General features: G+C 47.4%; 1 protein-coding gene across 1 annotated transcript; it reads left to right on the forward strand.

Moving 5' to 3' along the window:
* The first annotated feature begins 442 nt into the window (after positions 1–442).
* On the forward strand, positions 443–17901 carry NIPSNAP1 (nipsnap homolog 1). Its single transcript, XM_081892542.1, has 10 exons — positions 443–716; positions 2977–3104; positions 6006–6051; positions 8112–8206; positions 8944–9014; positions 11004–11144; positions 12423–12454; positions 13312–13406; positions 14957–15040; positions 16147–17901. The coding sequence occupies exons 1-10, from the start codon at positions 616–618 to the stop codon at positions 16209–16211; spliced, it is 858 nt and encodes a 285-aa protein (XP_081748668.1). The 5' UTR covers positions 443–615; the 3' UTR covers positions 16212–17901.
* The last annotated feature ends 490 nt before the right edge of the window (positions 17902–18391 follow it).

Here is an 18391-nt window from a genome sequence, read left to right on the forward strand (position 1 = left end):
TTATGGTCCAGCTCCCACGTCCATACATCACTACTGGGAAAACCATGGCTTTAACTATACGGACAGAAAGTTAAGAAGTCCTTGGGACAAAGTTTAAAACCTGTGAAGCTAAGGCACCAAGAATGCTGTTGAACTCACAGAAGAACAGCTTTCCCCCAGTGCCATGCATACTTTTGCAAACTTCTGTCGTACTGCCTCTTTATCGCCTTTTCTCTAAACTTTTTTTTTAAAAAAGCACGAAACGCTGCAACCTTCGAAGCATTTCCCCCGCCCAAAGAATTCTGGGCGCTGTAGTTTGTGAAGGGCAGCCGGCCATTGTAATTCTGCGAGGGGTGAACTACACGCCCCAGAATCCCTTGCGAGAAAGCCTGCCCTTCGAACGCGCTTTAAAGGGATGGCGTCGGGTGGCTAGTCCGCATGAAGGCTGCGGGCCGCTGACGCCCCCTTGCGACTGTAAGGAGACCCCAGGAGTCCCTCCCACGCCCGGGGAGCGGGGGGCGTGAGCCGCATCGGAGCACCGAGATCCGCCCCAAAGCGTCGCGGCGGCGGCGGCGGCGGCGCCTCCTCCTCCCTCCTCTCGTCCGGGTCTTGCTGGAGCCGCGGGCGAGAGCGAAGATGGCGACGTGGGCGTGCGGGATGCCGGCGAGGCGCTTGCTGCTGCTGGCGGCGCTGCGGGGCGGAGACCCTTGCCTGGCCCGCGGCAGCGGCGGGGGCCGGTGAGCAGCTTGCCCTCCCCTCCCCACCAGGAGCCCACCCCCGATGCTGCCTTGCGCACTTCTCCATGCCCAAAGTCTTGCGCCTTTGCTTGCGCCACGGGCGCTCCCCGGGTGGGCAAAGGGTTAATGTCCAGGAGGCTGGGGAGGGGGGGGGGGAGAGATCAAGCCTTCCTTAGGATCGCAACAAACCCGGGAGGAAGGAAAAGGATGGTTTTCACTTTGCGCCCTTGGAGGGCTGGTGAGGCCTTGGAAGCTCTTAAAACGCAGTGGACTTTGGGGTCGTATCCAACATTGGGGTCCTACTCCTAGGAAGCCCATTGAAATGAATGGACGTTACTTAACCTAGTGCCATGAACTTCAATGGGCCTGCTCTTGACTTGGTTGGATGCAACCCTGTTTTGAAATGCTCGTTTGCTTCATTCTTGCAAGTTTTGAGAGTCTTCTCTTTTTCCCTTCTCCTGTCCGTCATGGATGCTTTAGCTGAGGTTCCTACATTGCAGGGGGTTGGACTAGATGCCCTTTGGGTCCCTTCCAACTCCTAAGAGTCTATGACGCCTTAGGCGGCAAAGCTAATCCCACTGACGTGCAAGTAAGCCCCACTGAATCCAGCAGGATTTTTGTCTGAGTAGATTGACTTATTAGGCTTGTGCTGTAAGTAACAAATTATTTGGAAAGATGGAATTTTGGACTAGAGATTAGCTACAAGCCCTTGGCTAACAGGTCAGTCTTCTCCAACTTGGTGCCTTCCAGCAGTTTTGGATCCAGCTGCCACCAACCCCAGCATCTTATGGCTGGAGGGCACCAGGTTGGGGAACACTGGTCTCCATGTTCACATAGTCACAGCTCCTGAAGGGGACAGTGGGAATCCTGTTGAGTTAGCCGTGCCTCCCTGATGGATTGTTTACCATCTATTTTCTGAAGTTAATGAATGACCAGCGTTGGTGCAAAGGTCTTGGCTGCAAAGAAAGGGTCTCTCCCTCTCTCTCTCTTTATTTATCTAGTTGCCATCTTAGATAAGAGCAGAATATTAGATCCATATCATTGGCTGGAGTGGAATGGTACCCGTTGCTCGGTAGAGCTGTGTTCGAGAGAAGCCGTTGATTTTTTATTTCGCAGCTTTTGCAGATAGATATTTTATTTTTACGTGGGGAGAGCTTAAGAGAGAGAAGCTTGATCAGAATTTCTATATAACCATATTTGTACCGTAAACTTCACTTTCATGTCAGTTATCAATACAAAGAACCTTATGAGGTAGTTCTGTATTATTAGTCTCCATCTCCAAGATTTTTTTGGGAGGTGGTTAAGAGGTGAAATGGGTCTGTCCTGATTCACATTTCATTCTATTTCACAAGATTTATATACCGATGGATTGTAATAACAACTCAAAGCAGTTTGCAAAAAGTTAAAATTACCATTTTAAAAAGTTTAAAACAGCTGTTTTAAAATAATTTTTAAATCATCAATAAGGTAAAAAGCAGATTAAAACAGATGCTGACATTCTGCATGTCTGGATAGGCTTGCCGGAACAAAAATGTTTTCAGCTGTTCCCATTTTACTGCTGGGAATGAAGCATGGAGCAAGCTGGTATGCGAAACTAAAGTACCGTATTTTTCGGACCATAGGAGGGGGAGAACAGGGGGGAAAAAGCTCCCCCTCTCTGCTCAGCGCCCCTTCAGTGAAGTGGCAGGAACTCCCGCTGTGCTCCAAAGGCTTGCGGATAGCCGCCTGAAGCCCCCGGAGCGCGGGGGGAGCTCTCCTTCTGCGCTTCGGAGACTTCGTGTTGCTATCGCTGAAGCCAAGGAGCCTGCATTCGCTCCATAAGACGCACACACATTTCCCCTTAATTTTTGAAGGGTTAAAAGGGCGTCTTATAGACCGAAAAATACGGTAAACCAGTAGCATAGTTTTCCAAGCTGCAAAATGCTCCGTTCGTCCTCCAGCAGCTCATTTCTTAAGAGCCCATGCAAACTGATGCAGAATTATCCACAACACAATGGCATAATAACTTAAAACAAGGAAGGCTACTTGCTTCAGAACCCTTATGCTGATTATGCAGGGACTGAAACTCATTATTGGCCTTTGAGAAGTAGTGAATTGACATTTGTCCTGTTCCTTGGTCACCTGGAGATCATGTCTCACTCGCCATAGGCAACCAGGCGAGTAGCAATTCAGAAACCTGGTCCAGATGTTTTGCTGCGAAGGCTGCCATCTCCTCTTTTCTTTTGTGGGTTGCCTTTCTGACACCTGCATTTTCTTTCAGGGACTACTCCAAAGACCACGAAAGCAGCTGGTTCCGTTCCCTCTTCGTCCACAAAGTGGATCCCCGAAAGGATGCCCATTCCAACCTCCTGTCAAAGAAAGAGACCAACCACCTGTACAAGATCCAATGTGAGCCGCCAACTCCCTCGTCCCTAAGCTTGCTTTCCCCTCTGCTCTTGTCGTAAGCCTCTGTGTTGCTTTCTGCACGGGTGAGGGCCGAGGGCTAGTCCGCGGGTAAGGACTGTAAGCAGCAGCAGCAGCAGCAGCAGATTTCGCGTCTTCTGTTCAGCAGAGCAGCTTGGGGAGCTGGGTGATCGACAAAGAGCCTTCCATGCTTTGCGTAAAAACCTTGGAACCTTCTTGGTGCAGAACTTTGGCTTTCTGAAAACTCTTTAATATATATTTTTAAAAATTATTATTTTGCTTTCTCACTTACAAGAAACATAATTCAAAATACAGTCGTACCTTGGAAGCCGAACACCTTGCCAGTCGAACGTTTTGGCTCCCGAGCGCTGCAATAGTGAGTGTTCCGGTTTGCGAACGTTCTTTGGAAGCCGAACGTCCGACGCGGCTTCCACGGCTTCTGATTGCATGCAGGAAGCTCCTGCAGCCAATCGGAAGCCGTATCTTGGTTGTCGAACGTTTTTGAAGTCGTACGGATGTCCGGAACGGATTCCGTTCGGCTTCCAAGGTACGACTGTACACTAACCAACAGCAATAGCAGCTGGTGTGTTATTTCTCAGAAACAAAGCATAAGGTAAAGGTAAAGGGACCCCTGACCATTAGGTCCAGTCGTGACCGACTCTGGGGTTGCGGCGCTCATCTCGCTTTACTGGCCAAGGGAGCTGGCGTACAGCTTCCAGGTCATGTGGCCAGCATGACTAAGCCACTTCTTGTGAAACCACAGCAGCGCACGGAAACGCCATTTACCTTCCCGCCGGAGTAGTACCTATTTATCTACTTGCACTTTGACGTGCTTTCGAACTGCTAGGTTGGCAGGAGCAGGGACCGAGCAATGGGAGCTCACCCCATCGTGGGGATTCAAACCGTCAACCTTCTGATCGGCAAGTCCTAGGCTCTGTGGTTTAACCCACAGCACCACCCGCGTCCCTAAACAAAGCATAGCAGCAGCTTAAAGCTGGAACCACTGCTTAGAAGGAGTTTATAATGCTAATAATAATAACAACAATAACAACAACAACAATTTATTATTTATACCCCACCCATCTGGCTGGGCTTCCCCAGCCATTCTGGGCAGCTTCCAACAAAATATTAAAATACAATAGTGCGTCAAACATTAAAAGCTTCCCTAAACAGGGCTGCCTTCATATGTCTTCTAAAAATCAGGTAGTTGTTCTCTTTGACATCTGCTTGGAGGGATTCCACAGGGAGGGTGCCACCACTGAGAAGGCCCTCTGCCTGGTTCCCTGTAACTTGGCTTCTTGCAGGGAGGGAACCGCCAGAAGGCCCTCTGAGCTGGACCTCAGTAGAACGATGGGGGCGGAGACGCTCCTTCAGGTATACTGGACCGAGGCCGATTAGGGCTTTAAAGGTCAGCACCAACACTTTGAATTATGCTCGGAAACGTACTGGGATAGGTCTTTCAAGACCAGTGTTATGTGGTCTTGGCAGCCGCTCCCAGTCACCAGTCTAGCTGCCACATTCTGGATTAGTTGTAGTTTCCGGGTCACCTTCAAAGGTAGCCCAACATAGAGCGCATTGCAGTGGTCCAAGCGGGAGATAACCAGGGCATGCACCACTCTGGCGAGACAGTCTACGAACAGGTAGGGTCTCAGCCTGCGTACCAGATGGAGCTGGTAGATAGCTGCCTTGAACACAGAATGGACCTGCACCTCCATGGACAGCTGTGAGTCCAAAATGACTCCCAGGCTGCACACCTGGTCCTTCAGGGGCACAGTTACCCCATTCAGGACCAGGGGGTCCTCCACACCCACCCGCCTCCTGTCCCCCCAAAACAGTACTTCTGTCTTGTCAGGATTCATCCTCATCTAGAAAGTCCAATTAGGTCTCTCCAGATGTTTCTCTGGATCTGGGGAGACTGTCTCAATTGATGGTCTCATCTCAAATGGGAGATGAATAGATGTCAGGTGTTGTAAAAGGATGAAGGAGAAAACGCTTAATATTAAGGCATTGGTTGGGGAGGGGAGCAAGTCAAGTTTCTCGACCCCATGATTACAGAAGCTACGTTGACAGTCTCTGTTGTCTGTGATATAGTGACTTCTTGCTGCCTCCTTCCAACCAATCTCCTATCAGCGTCCACGGCAGACTTACTCAAACCACCCTCTCACCGCCCAGTCTGTTCCTTGCCTCCAAGAAGTTCCAAATTCTGGGCAAGATGCAAATAATAAACAAACAGGCAAACAGACATTCAGAATTATGTGTGCTGGTTAGGCAGGAATAATGCACACAGAATAATCTTCAAATATCTGAAGGCCTGTCACATGGAGCAAGCTGTTTTTCTGCTGCTCCAGAGAGATAGGACCCGAACCAATGGATTCAAACAACAAGGAGGAAGATTCTGATGGAGCGTTCAGAAGAACTTTCGAGTTGTTTGACAGTGAAATGGGCTCCCCTTGGAAGGTCGTGGCCTCCCCCTGTTTTTAAACGGGGGTGGGATTGCCATCTGTCAGATTCTTTAGCCATGATTCCTGTCTCGCAGGGTCTGGAGATGACCCTTGGGTGCCTTCCATCACTACAGTTCTAGGATTCCATTTCAAAAATAAAAACACCCTGTTGCCGTTACTTGAGAATTTGAGAACAGAATCTGGATTCTTGATGCGTCTTTTATCTGGACAGAATATTCCTTGCTTCAGGAAATGTATTATTATTTCTTTGGTGCAGAATGCTTGCTGTGGGGCAGCCACGAATTTCCCTGCTAGCTCACCAGGGGAACGAGTTGGTCCTGTTCAAGGAGATTGTTTTGCTGCAGGCTTCCTCCGCTCTTCCTCCCTCCCTCTTATTTTGCATTTGATACTAAGCCAAACGCAACTGTTTTCTTTGTCATTTCAGTCCACAATGTGAAACCCGAGTGCCTGGATGCCTATAACAGCCTGACGTAAGTATCTCGCGCTGTCGGGAGTTCTGAGATTGAGAAGAGAGGTTATTTAAAAGGCCTAACGACAGTATAGTGCAATTCAATAATAAAATTCCACAAGCGGGAATTTTGCTGCAATGTTCAGGGAGCCGTCCAGCACCTACTCCATCTTCCCGGAGACTCCATTCCTTTTAAAGTATTTATTTATTTATTTGGTTTTTCAAATTAAAATTTTACAGAGATATATCAAGCGTAAATCTTAAAAACAAGATTCCAAGGAATCTCTTGGACTTCCCTCCTCCCCTTTGTGGGTCCTACTGTTAATCATTTCCCTTGGCATCTTTTACGATGATCCAAATCTTTTACCTCTTCCATTATGTCCAAAATTCACCCTTATTCACTACAAGTGATATTCCAGTCCTACTAACAATTTTAACTGTTTACGGTGGTCTTTAAGATAAGTTATAAATTTTCCCCATTCCTTATTAAACTTTTGGTCTTCCTGATTTCTGATTCTTGTCCAGTCATTTTAGCCATTTCAGCATAGTCCATCAGCTTCGCCTGCCATGCTTTTCTGGTAGGAACTTTATATTCTTTCCATTTCTGGGCCCCCAGACACTCCATTCCATCCATCCTGTCCTTTACAGATACAGTGGTACCTCAGGATGCGAATGGGATCTGTTCCGGAGCCTAGTTCGCATCCTGAAGCGAACACAACCCGCGACTGCGTGTCTGTGCATGACGCGATTCGCCGCTTCCGTGCATGACGTCATTTTTACCATCTGCGCATGCACGAGCGGCGAAACCCGGAAGTAACGCGTTCCGTTACTTCCGGGTTGCCACGGAGCGCAACCTGAAAGCCCTCAACCTGAAGCAACTTCAACCCGAGGTATGACTGTACTCCATTCTGCTCCCTGCCCCCCAAGTTTTCTTTTTTTAAAAAAAGACAGCATTTGTTTAAAAGTACAGTGGAACCTCGGGTTAAGAACTTAATTCGTTCTGGAGGTCCATTATTAACCTGAAACTGTTCTTAACCTGAAGCACCACTTTAGCTAATGGGGCCTCCCACTGCTGCTGCACCACCGGAGCACGATTTCTCATCCTGAAGCAAAGTTCTTAACATGAGGTACTGTTTCTGGGTTAGCGGAGTCTGTAACCTGAAGCGTATGTAACCCGAGGTACCACTGTATAGTGTGTTCTCAGCCTTGGAAGGGGCTCCCCCTGTTTTTAGAGGCGGGATGTGTGTAAGGAGGAACATAATTTAAAATATAATAAACAACAACAATAGCTAGAGGTGTATTAAATTGTGTGGAGAGAGAGACACTTTTCAACTTTTCATAATACTAGGTCCTCCTGTGAAGGCACCTGCCTTATATCAACAGGCAGGGAGTTCCAAAGTGTAGGTGTTTGGGGGGAATTATAGGGACAGAACTACCCAAACTTTATAGAAATTTATTCATGTATGCGACTACAGTGGCAAGAATATTACTCATCCCAAAAATGAAAAGAAGTAGTCCTAGGGAAAGAAGAATGGGTACAAAAACTTATGGAATATGCAGAAATGGCAAAACTTACCAGGAAAAATAAGGAATAAGGATAACAAACTTTTTATAAAACAATGGAAATGGTTTATTGAATATTTACAAACAGATAATAAGAACATTGGCAGGATTATTGTAATCTGTAGTTTTATAAGAGTACATGTTGAAAGTAGATGAGTAAATTAAATTAATTTGGAATATGGGGGGGGGGGGTAATTTAAGCAACCACAGAAAGGGAGGGAGGAAGTCAAGTCTTGAAATGTTAAAATGATTGTAAAATTATTGAAATGTATAAAACTGAAAATCACAAAAAACCCAAAAGTGTAGGTGCCGCCACACTAAAATTTCGAGTTTTTAGGAATGTGGAGCAGGCATTATGTAGTACTTGTAACAGTGCCAGTTCTGCTGGTCAAAGTGGTTGTGGGGACATATGTGGACTAAGGTGATGCCACAGGCATTGTTATTAATAATTGCTGCTAATAATAAATGTGAGCTTTGGCTATACCCACCTTGTCTGTTGTTTCCATGTCTGTTTTGCAGGGAGCAGGTACTTCCAAAGCTGCACTCGGACTCGGACTACCCCTGCGACTTGGTTGGCAACTGGAATACTTGGTATGGTGAACAGGACCAGGCAGGTGAGGGGGCAGGGCCAACCACGCAGGGTGGGTTTAGGGGCCTTCGAGTTCTGCCTTGACAGGAAGTTCATTGCATATGACTTGGGGAGCCATAGCGATTCAGCCCTTTCTCCCTTTCCATCTTTAAAACAAACAAACCCCTAATCCATGGGTAGGCAAACTAAGGACTGGGGGCCGGATCTGGCCCAATAGCCACCTAAATCCGGCCCGTGGACTGTCTGGGAATCAGCGTGTTTTTACATGAGTAGAATGTGTGCTTTTATTTAAAATGCACCTCCGGGTTTTTTGTGGGGCCTGCCTGGTGTTTTTACATGAGTAGAATGTGTGCTTTTATTTAAAATGCATCTCTGGGTTATTTGTGGGGCATAGGAATTTGTTCATTCCCCCTCCCCCCAAAAAAATAGTCCGGCCCCCCACAAGGTCTGAGGGACAGTGGACCGGCCCCCTGCTGAAAAGGTTTGCTTACCCCTGCTGTCGTAATCCATTAGCCACTGCCTCTAATCAGAACCTCCATGTGCAAGAGCAGTACATCCACAACTACTAGATGCTGTGTGCATTCCCTAAGGAGGCCCTCGAGATTCAGCCCTTCCTCCTCCCAATAAAAAAGGGAATTTCAGGACTAGATCAGCCACAATCGCCTTCTGCATGCAAAACGGATGCTCTAGCGGTGAGCCACGTGGATGTTAGCTTTCAGCTGGGGTTTGCAAAGATTTGAGGGTCTCCTCTTCTTGTCCCAGTGCACCTCTGGCGATTCACCGGTGGCTACCCGGCCCTCGTGGACTGCATGAACAAGCTGAAACAGAACCAGGTACCAAGCGCAGGTCTTTCTTCTTCTCCAGATGTAATGCTTGTTGGGAAAACACCAGGGAACTGCGTCTTTCTCTCCAAAGCGCCCCTCAGGATGATTCATCACTCTTCTGTCCTGAGTCGCTACTGCGACATATATCCGAAGATATATGCACACACAAGCATAACAGAGTTCAAAGCAGAAGCTGGACTTGAGGTGTAGAATTGTAAGCTAAACATCCTCGGCCCAGTATACCTGAAGGAGCGTCTCCACCCCCATCGTTCAGCCCGGACACTGAGATCCAGCGCCGAGGGCCTCCAGGCGGTTCCCTCATTGCGAGAAGTGAGGTTACAGGGAACCAGACAGAGGGCCTTCTCGGTGGTGGCGCCCACCCTGTGGAACACCCTCCCTTCAGATGTGAAGGAAATAAGCAGCTATCCTATCGTTAAAAGACATCTGAAGGCAGCCCTGTTCAGGGAAGTTTTTAATATTTAACGCTGTACTGTTTTTAACACTTGATTGGGAGCCACCCAGAGTGGCTGGGGAAACTCAGCCAAATGAGCGGGGTATAAGTAATAAATTATTATTATTATCGTTATTACTATTTTTACTATTATTATTATTATGTACAAGATCAAGTGTTGCAGAACAAAGGAATCATGGCTCCTCTATCCTTCTCGTCCGAGAGAAAATAGAAAATGCAATAGCACAACGTAACGGAACAGTGTAAACTGAACTTCCGTTCTCATTACTCCCAACACTGTGGAATGTCAACACAGACATGTGAGGAAAACAATCACACACCAGCAGCGACGGAGGAATGAAATCCCAACGCTGCTGGCAAGCCGACGGTGCCGCTGCCAGTGCACATCTGGCTAGCTGATCTCTGCAGCAAAGAGCCAGCGGCAATCTTAATGGAACAGTTGGGTAGCCAAGGCGATGCCTTCCAGATGTTGGGGGTCCCCGACTCCCATTGGCCCAGCCAGCATGGCCCTCGATCAAGAATGATGGGACATCTGGAACCTGCCTACATAGGAAGGCTGCCTTGAACTGAGTCAGACCCTTGGTCCATCAAACTTAATGTTGTATACTCTGACTGGCAGCAGCTCTCCAGGGTTTCAGAGAGGGAGTTTCTCTCAGCCTAACATGGAGATGTTCTGGGACCTTCTGCATACATAGCAGATGCTCTACCACTGAGTTGCGGCCCTACAACATTGGTTACTCTCTGGGTAGAGTGTTAGGCTTGTGCCTCTGACCCGTGGTTCGAGTCCCTGGCTAACTATAATAATTTATTTTTTATACCCCACCCATCTGGCTGGGTTTCCCCAGCCAATCTGGGCAGCTCCCAACAGAATTAAAAGCACAATAAAACATCAATCATTAAAAACGTCCTGATACAGGGCTGCCTTCTGACGTCTTCTAAAAGTCAGATTTATTTCCTTGACATCTGATGGGAGGGCGTTCCGCAGGGCAGGCGCCACTACCAAGAAGGCCCTTTGCCTGGTTCCCTGCAACCTCACTTCTTGCACGGAGGGAACTGCCAGAAGGCCCTCAGAGCTGGACCTCCGTGTCCGGGCTGAACGATGGGAATGGAGATGCTCCTTCAGGTATACTGGGCTGAGACCGTTTAGGGCTTTAAAGGTCAGCGCCAACACTTTGAATTGTGCTTGAAAATGTACTGGGAGCCAATGTAGGTCTTTCAGAACCGGTGTTACGCAGGCTCGGCAGCCATACTCATCCAGCTGCCGCATTCTGCATTAGTTAGTTTCCAGGTCACATTCAAATTGTGGCTGGGATAACCCAAACAGTAACTGTCCGACATATAAGTACTGTCAACATATGACTTTCAGGTCAATGAGAACTAGAAACCTGCTTGAAAGAACCAAATCCCATGCTTACACAGCACAACACTAGCTCACTCTCTTCAATCATGTCCCCCACCCCCATGGAAAGTACTGACAGCCCACAGCTAAGTGCCCAAGTGACCCTTCTGATCTTTCCCCTCTACAGGAGTACCTGGAATTCCGGAAGGAGAGGAGCAAAATGCTGTTGTCCCGAAGAAACCAGCTGCTCTTGGAGTTCAGTTTTTGGAATGAGCCTTTGCCACGACCTGGGCCCAATATCTATGAATTGAGGACGTACAAGCTGAAAGTGAGTTCTGGGGGGTGGAATCTTGGGAAGGGGGCGGATGTTACGGCTCAGGATACTAATATCTCCTGGAACATTTCTGCCGATATGAAATCTACACGAGCCCTCAGATCATCTGACACCCTTTTGGGAAAGCATATGGTCAGCGAGGCAATTCAGGAGTTTGTTGGACCTTGCATTCTCAGCAGAAATTGAGTTCTAAGATAAGATAAGATAAGATAAGATAAATTTATTGTCATTGTCCGTATATACACAGTATACACAACAACGAAAATCAAACACCCAAAGACCGGGTTCACATACACATTTGCACGTATCTCCAACACTCTCATCCTATTCAGACATAATCTATAAAACATAACATAATCCAGAATATAACATAACCTATTAAAGGCATAACATAACCTAAAACCTATCTCATTCCTTCCTACTCCCTGCTTGCTATTTCTTGCAACTGGCCCTGAGATCATTATTTAGTGCAATCAGAGCTCTTGGATAGAAACTATTCAGAAGGCGTGTGGTTCGTGTTTTCATTGTCCTATATCTTCTGCCCGAAGGCAACAGTTTTTTTGTTGTTGTTTTTTAAGATAAGAAAAAAAAACGGAAAAAAAAACAGGTATCGGGATAGTTGAAGTCTCCTATGACTACCGTATCCCTCCATTTTGAATGTTTGGTAATAATCTGCTCTAGGAAGGCATCATCCAAGTCTTCAGTCTGGCTTGGAGATCTATAGCAGACCCCCCCATTGGAAGATCACTGTTGTTTCGCTCTCCTCCAGTTTTTACCCATATACTCTCAATCTGCCTTCCGTGTTCCAGGGCATGGGTCTTTTCACAAGTGTACATATCCTTTATGTACAATGCATCTCCTCTCCCCTTCCTGTTTGGTCTATTCCTTTTGAATAGGTTATATCCCTCAATTTCTACATTCCAGTCATGAGTCTTATCCCACCATGTTTTAGTAATGCCTATTAGGTAATATTTTCCATCGTATATTAAAAGCTCAAATTCGACTTGCTTGTTTCCCATGCACTGTGCATTAGTGTAGAGACAACTGAAACAATGAGTCATTCCCTCCAGCTGCTTCCTCCTTGTAGTTTCCCACCCTTTAGTAGGTTTCTGGAGCACCACTTCAGTTTCCTGTGCATCAATGAAGCTGTATATAGATATGTCCCAAAGATTGAGCTTGGGAAGCTCACCATAAGTCTTCGAGAGAGCTTTCCCTGAAGTTTTGCAATCATGACTACAAGCTATGTACATCACCTCTCCCTTTTGCTTTCAGCCTGGGACCATGATTGAGTGGGGAAATAACTGGTAAGCAGATTTTTCAAATACCTTGAATGTGCCTTTATCCAAAAGATCATTTAAGGGAGGTGGAGCTGCTGGTACAGTGCCTTACAGGACCTTACAAGGAGGAGTAGCTTCCACTGCCCCTTTCAGCAAAAAAAAGATTTCTAAGGCTGAAGGCTTAACCTTGCTTCCTTGGGAGTAGGCCCCACTGAATTTAGAGGGACTTGCCTCTGAGTAGGCGTGGTCAGGATTGCAGATATAAGCAGCACAAAACCAAACCTGTCCTCAGGAAGCCAGCTTTGAGCTTCCACAAATAGTGGTGGATGTGTCAATTTCAGCTCCTCGTTTTCCCCAAACTTAAGTTCATTTCGCCACATAAGTGGGTTGTTGTTTTTTACTGCTTAGATATTTTTGGAAATGCTGGTTTCTATGTCCTTACAAATATATGTATATTTCAAGTCCTTTAAAAACCCATCAGCTTTTCAGTGCTCATTTCTATTAATACATAGACTTTGCTCATTAGGTAAAAGTGAGAGAGAGAGTTTTGCCATTTCCCCTTAAGGCACTGTTTTTGTACGTTGCTTTCTGTGCTGCATTCATTTTTATGCACACTGCGAAGGAAGCAATGCACCCATTGCATAGCTGGGGAGCCTGTGCCCACCCCATGCTGTTGGACTATAGCTCCCATCATCCCTCACTTGGGGCCATGTTGCCTGCTGGCTGGGAGTTGGAGGCCCATAACCTCCGGAGGGCTACACCCCTGAAGTTGTGGGGCAAGTGTAGGTTTGCCATTATCTCTTTGAGCAGGGCAGAAATGGCCAATGATAGCGACTCATTTATTACTTGCTTGCGTCTTGCTCTCTCTCTTGACTGGTGAACAGGGCACGGGCCATTAAATATCGCCAAGAGAACCAGGAAGCTGTGGGCGGCTTCTTCTCACAGATCGGGGAGCTGTACATCGTGCACCACTTGTGGGGTAGGTGGCTGCCCAAATGAGGCTGATGAAAAGTGTTGTAGTCCAAAAGATCCAGAGGGTCTTGGGCAGCAGTTCTCAACCTGTGGGTCCCCAGATGTTGGACTACAACTCCCATCACCCCTAGCTAGCAAGGCCAGAGCTGAGGGATGATGGGAGTTGTAGTCCAACAACATCTGATGGTGTTTCCTGCTTGGCAGGGGGTTGGACTCGATGGCCCTTGTGGTCTCTTCCAACTCTATGATTCTATGATCTGGGAACCCACAGGTTGAGAACAGCTGGTCTCAGGGGAAGACAGCCCTGCACCGTTCTCAAAAAAGCCTGTGGCCATGAGCTCCATTGGGTTATCCCTGAATTGCCTGCCCTTCTGTACATTTCATAGAAACAGAGAATTGGTATAGAAGGGGACCGCCAAGGGTCATCAAGCCCAACCCCTCTGCCATGCAGGAATCTCAGCTAAAGCATCCATGACAGACGGCCATCCAACCTCTGCTTGAAAACCTCCCAAGGAAGGAGAGTCCACAACCTCCCGAGGGAGACCGTTCCCCTGTCAAACAGCTCTTAACTGCCAGAAGGTTCTTCCTGATTTTTAGCCGGAATCTCCTTTCTTGTAATTTTAAGCCATTAGTTTGCATCCTGCCCTCCAGAGCTTGTTCCTTCTTCCATGTGACACCCCCCGCCTTGAGATTTTTGAAGATGGCTATCATATCTCCTCTCTTTTTTTAAAAAAATAGTTTTTATTAAGAATTTCAACATAACAAATTATCAAAAACATATCATCTTCATTTCCACACACACCCATTTTTTCCTTCCCCCCTCTCCAAGAGAAACTGTCACACACACACACACCCACACACACACACACACACCACACACACCAGACTTCCCTCAGCTCCCCTCTCCGGTTTTTCAACACATATTATTCTCTGCATATTGTAAAATTGTAAAGGTCCTTAAATTATCTATCTTTTGTGTTAACAATTATAAATTTGTGTATGTTTGTTCAAAACCTTCCAAGGAGTCCAATTCATTTTGTGTTTTTTTTAAAAAAGTAATTTGTAAAAAGTTCCCATTCTTCTTTAAAGCCACAGTTGTCCTTGTCTCGCAGTTTGTATGTCAATTTCGCCAGTTCCGTATCATATCTCCTCTCAGCCTGCTCTTTTCCAGTCTAGACATACCCAGTTTCCCTCATAGGGCTTGGTACCCAGACCCTAGATCATGTCTTGGTTGCCCTTCTCTGCCCCCTTTCCAGCTTGTCAATATCCTTCTTAAATTGTGGTGCCCAGAACTGTGTGGTGTGGTCTGACCAAGGCAGAATAGAGTGGTACTATGTCTTCTCTTGGTCTGGACACTATACTGTTGATGGAGCCTAGAATAGCATTAGCTTATTTTGCTGCTGCATCACACTGTTGCCTCATGTAACGCTTGTGGTCTACCAAGACTGCATTATCTTTTTCTGCTGCTTAACATGAGTCAGCCACTTTATGCAGCAGCCAAAAAGCTTCCCACGTCAATGAGCTTTCCTGTGATGTAGTGGTTTGCTGTCCTTCTAGCCTACAGGGACCTGCAGTCTCGAGAGGAGACGAGGAACGCTGCCTGGAGAAAGCGAGGGTGGGATGAGAACGTTTACTATACAGGTGAGGCATCTTTTTCAACGGTGGTGGCTGGTACTCAGGGCTGATGGCTTGCAAGGCTGGAGACCAACAGTAGGGGGAGCCAGCCCAGAACCAATGACAGGCTCTAGGAATGAGGCAGAGATGAGAGCACTTAATTTGCACTCCCTGCCTCGGCTGATCTCTCCTGCATCCACAGAGTCCTTGGAGCTTAGAGAAGCTGTTTTTCTGAACATCCTCTGCAGGAAAAGGCTTTGCCTCCCCCTAATCCTTAGGATCCCATTTCCAAAATGCTTCTTTTGAGCTTGAACATGAAATTCAGGAGTTGCTTATCCAGGTGTACCCTCACACCAGGGGTGCGGGACTAGATCTGGCCAGTGGGCCGAAGCCTTATCTCCAAGTTTGACAGGCGGTGTGGCCATCCTACCTGTCAATCACCTGGCACCAGGTGACTTGCTTTTGCCCTCGTGGACAGTTAGCTGGTTGGAGGGAGAAGAGGGAGCAAACTGGAAGGAGGAGGTGTCAGAAGCTGAAGAGGTAACCGGGTTTAGTGAGGAGGGAGAGTCTGTGACAGAGAGCAGTCCAGAATCGGAGGCTGGAGAGGAGGAGGGCCAAGAGACAGAGAGAAGCCAGGAAGTCTCCCTCTCCTGTTGCGACCAGCTTCCCTCTTCCCTGGTCTCCCAGAACCAAAAGAGGCATGAAGAGAGCATAGCAAAGGCAGAAAAGGCAGAGAATTCTCAGGTTGTTTGGGAAGGACCTGGGGGAAGAGGAGATTTAGGGAGCTGTGGGGACCTTCGGTCTTCGCAACTGCCTCATCACAGCAAGACCTCCTGGGAAGCCTTGCTGTGCTCACTAGACCTGAGCCGTTTTGTCTCTTCAAAGAGTTAACTTCACTGATGTCTTGTGAGTTTCTGCTGGCCTGCTCCCAATGCCCACCCTGGCTTTACCCCTGGGAGAACTCAGTCCTTGGAGAAGTCCTTCTACGAATTGTCAGTGCTTGGTATTGATGTCCTTGGAGCAGAGAGCTTGTGTGGGGCTCCCTGTTGAGGTTGAGGGTGGAGAGGGCAGTGGCGGGCAGGTTCCTCTGCTCTGTGTCCTTGCCGAGTGACCACCGGGTTTTCCTTTTGCAGTGCCTCTGGTCCGGAGCATGGAATCGCGAATCATGATCCCTTTGAAGATCTCCCCTTTGCAATGATGCTGTCGCCAGGCTGTCATCTCTCTGCACCAAACATGCAAAAAGAAATTGAGCTGGCCGCGTTTTCCTCCACCTGGATCCTCTCTGAACTCTTTTCTGACCTTCTCTCCTGTCCCCCATCTTCTCTTGTTGCTTTGTCTGGAGATACCCATCTCCTTGCCTTCCTCCCCCCACCCCATTTCCTTCCAGCCTTTTGGTTTCCAGAAAGTGTGTCAGAATCCTGCTGAGCTCATCTTTTTGACTCTGAATGAGAAGCTTAGAGGCTTGATGTGTTGCCATAGATGGACAACCCAGTCTATCTTGTTCCGGAGGCTAATGATTCTCTGGATGAAGCTGCTTAGGGGGTGCTGGCTGTTGTTTGCTGTGGCACACACAATTATATTAAGAGTTGTTAAGAGGCGCCTGCTCCCCTCCTGGAACTACAGTTCCCAGAGTTCCCTGGGGGAAGGGATTGATTATTAAACCGATCTGGGAATTGTAGTGCTGGGAGGGGAATAGGGGGTCTTCCTAAGGGTCCTGAGACTTCTCAACAAACCACAGCTCCCAGAAATCATTGGGGGGGGGGAGGCATGAAGGTTTAAAGTAATAGCATAGCCCGTTAAGGTGTGGATGCCACCTAAGTGGGTATTGTTGGATTACAAAGGAAATGACTCTTTTCTCCCCACCCCACAACAGTTCTTATCCTTGAAATAGTCTTTTTGATCGCTGCAAAGGCAGTCTCCAAACCTTTCTAAAAGGAAATAGTCGTACCTTGGAAGTCGGAACGGAATCCGTTCCAGAAGTCCCTTCAACTTCCAAAGCATTTGACTTCCAAATCGCGGCTTCCGATTGGTTGCAGGAAGCTCCTGCATCCAATCAGAAGCCGCGGAAGCCCTGTCAGACATTCGGCTTCCAAGAGAACATTTGAAAACCGGAGCAGTCACTTCCGGGTTTCGGTCGTTCGGGAGCCAAAACGTCCCAGTTCCAGGGCTTTCAACAACGAAGGTATGACTGTACAGTCGTACCCTGGAAGACGAACGCCTTGCGAGTCGAACGTTTTGGCTCCCGAATGCTGCAAACCTGGAAGTGAGTGTTCCGGTTTACGAACGTTCTTTTGGAACCGGAATATCTGACATGGGTTCTGCGGCTTCTGATTGGCTGCAGGAGCTTCCTGCAGCCAATCGGAAGCCACACCTTAGTTTCCAAACATTTTGGAAGTCGGACAGACTTCCGAAACGGTTTCTGTTCCACTTCCGAGGTACGACTATGATGCACAACAGGGTAGCGTTCTCAGGAATGTAATGAATGTATACTGCGGGTGTGGGGAACCTTTATAACCTGCTGGATGTTGCTGAACTACAACTCCCATGGTCACACAGCCATGCTTGCTGGAAGTTGTAGTTCTGCAGCCTCTGGAATGCCAAAAGTGTCCTCCTCCTAGCCTGCTTAGCTTGGTCTCTCTGTACGTGCACAGACCGAAAAATCCCTGGTGGTTTAAATGTGGTCGCCCAGCTGCGAGTTAAGAGAGGAGGTGGACAGAGACAGTGTCCTCTCATTTGGCACAATGCATCTTGTCTCTTGACCAGTTACCCATCTCTAGGTAGCATAGTGAGGCTGTGCTTCTTCGTAATAAACTATTTTAAGTGCTCTTCTGCCTAGGGACCATGTGAAACAGCCTAGCTGCACATGTAATAAAATATTTAATATACTATTGTGTGCGTGGCAGTGTGCATTGATTGTCCATTGTGGGGTTGGAGTAAAATTTCCTCGCCTTCAGACCCGTGAAATACCAAACTTGTAGATCAGTGTCATGGAACTGTGGAGTTGGAAGGGGCCATGAGGGTCATCTAGTCCAGCCCCCCTCCAATGCAGGAATCTTTTGCCCAATGTGGGACTTGAACCCACAACCCTGAGATTAAGAGTCTCATTCTCTACCGACTGAGCTATCCCTTCAACAGCATCCCTATTTATTTTTATTAATAATTTTATATTGAATTTTACTGAGACAAATGACATAATATGTAGTATCAAACACATCTTACAGCACATAACAAAACCTGAGTGTGAACTTTGTCCCAGTACTACCGGTACTTTGTTGATGCAAGGGGGACCAGGGAGAGAACTGAAGCAACCCGAGGTCACAAAAACAGGTGATCTGTTGAAACAGCAGTCTGGAAGACCAAAGGAAGTGATTTATTATT

Source organism: Podarcis melisellensis, assembly GCF_964234715.1.
Source record: "Podarcis melisellensis genome assembly, chromosome: 16".
NCBI lineage: Eukaryota > Metazoa > Chordata > Lepidosauria > Squamata > Lacertidae > Podarcis > Podarcis melisellensis.

What these genes read in the sequence shown, in the direction of transcription:
- NIPSNAP1 (XM_081892542.1), top strand. Translation starts at nt 616, where the DNA reads ATGGCGACGTGGGCGTGCGGGATGCCGGCGAGGCGCTTGCTGCTGCTG. An exon ending in CGCGGCAGCGGCGGGGGCCG is followed by an intron (nt 717 to 2,976) that starts GTGAGCAGCTTG and finishes ATTTTCTTTCAG; the next exon opens with GGACTACTCCAAAGACCACG. An exon ending in ACAAGCTGAAACAGAACCAG is followed by an intron (nt 9,015 to 11,003) that starts GTACCAAGCGCA and finishes TCCCCTCTACAG; the next exon opens with GAGTACCTGGAATTCCGGAA.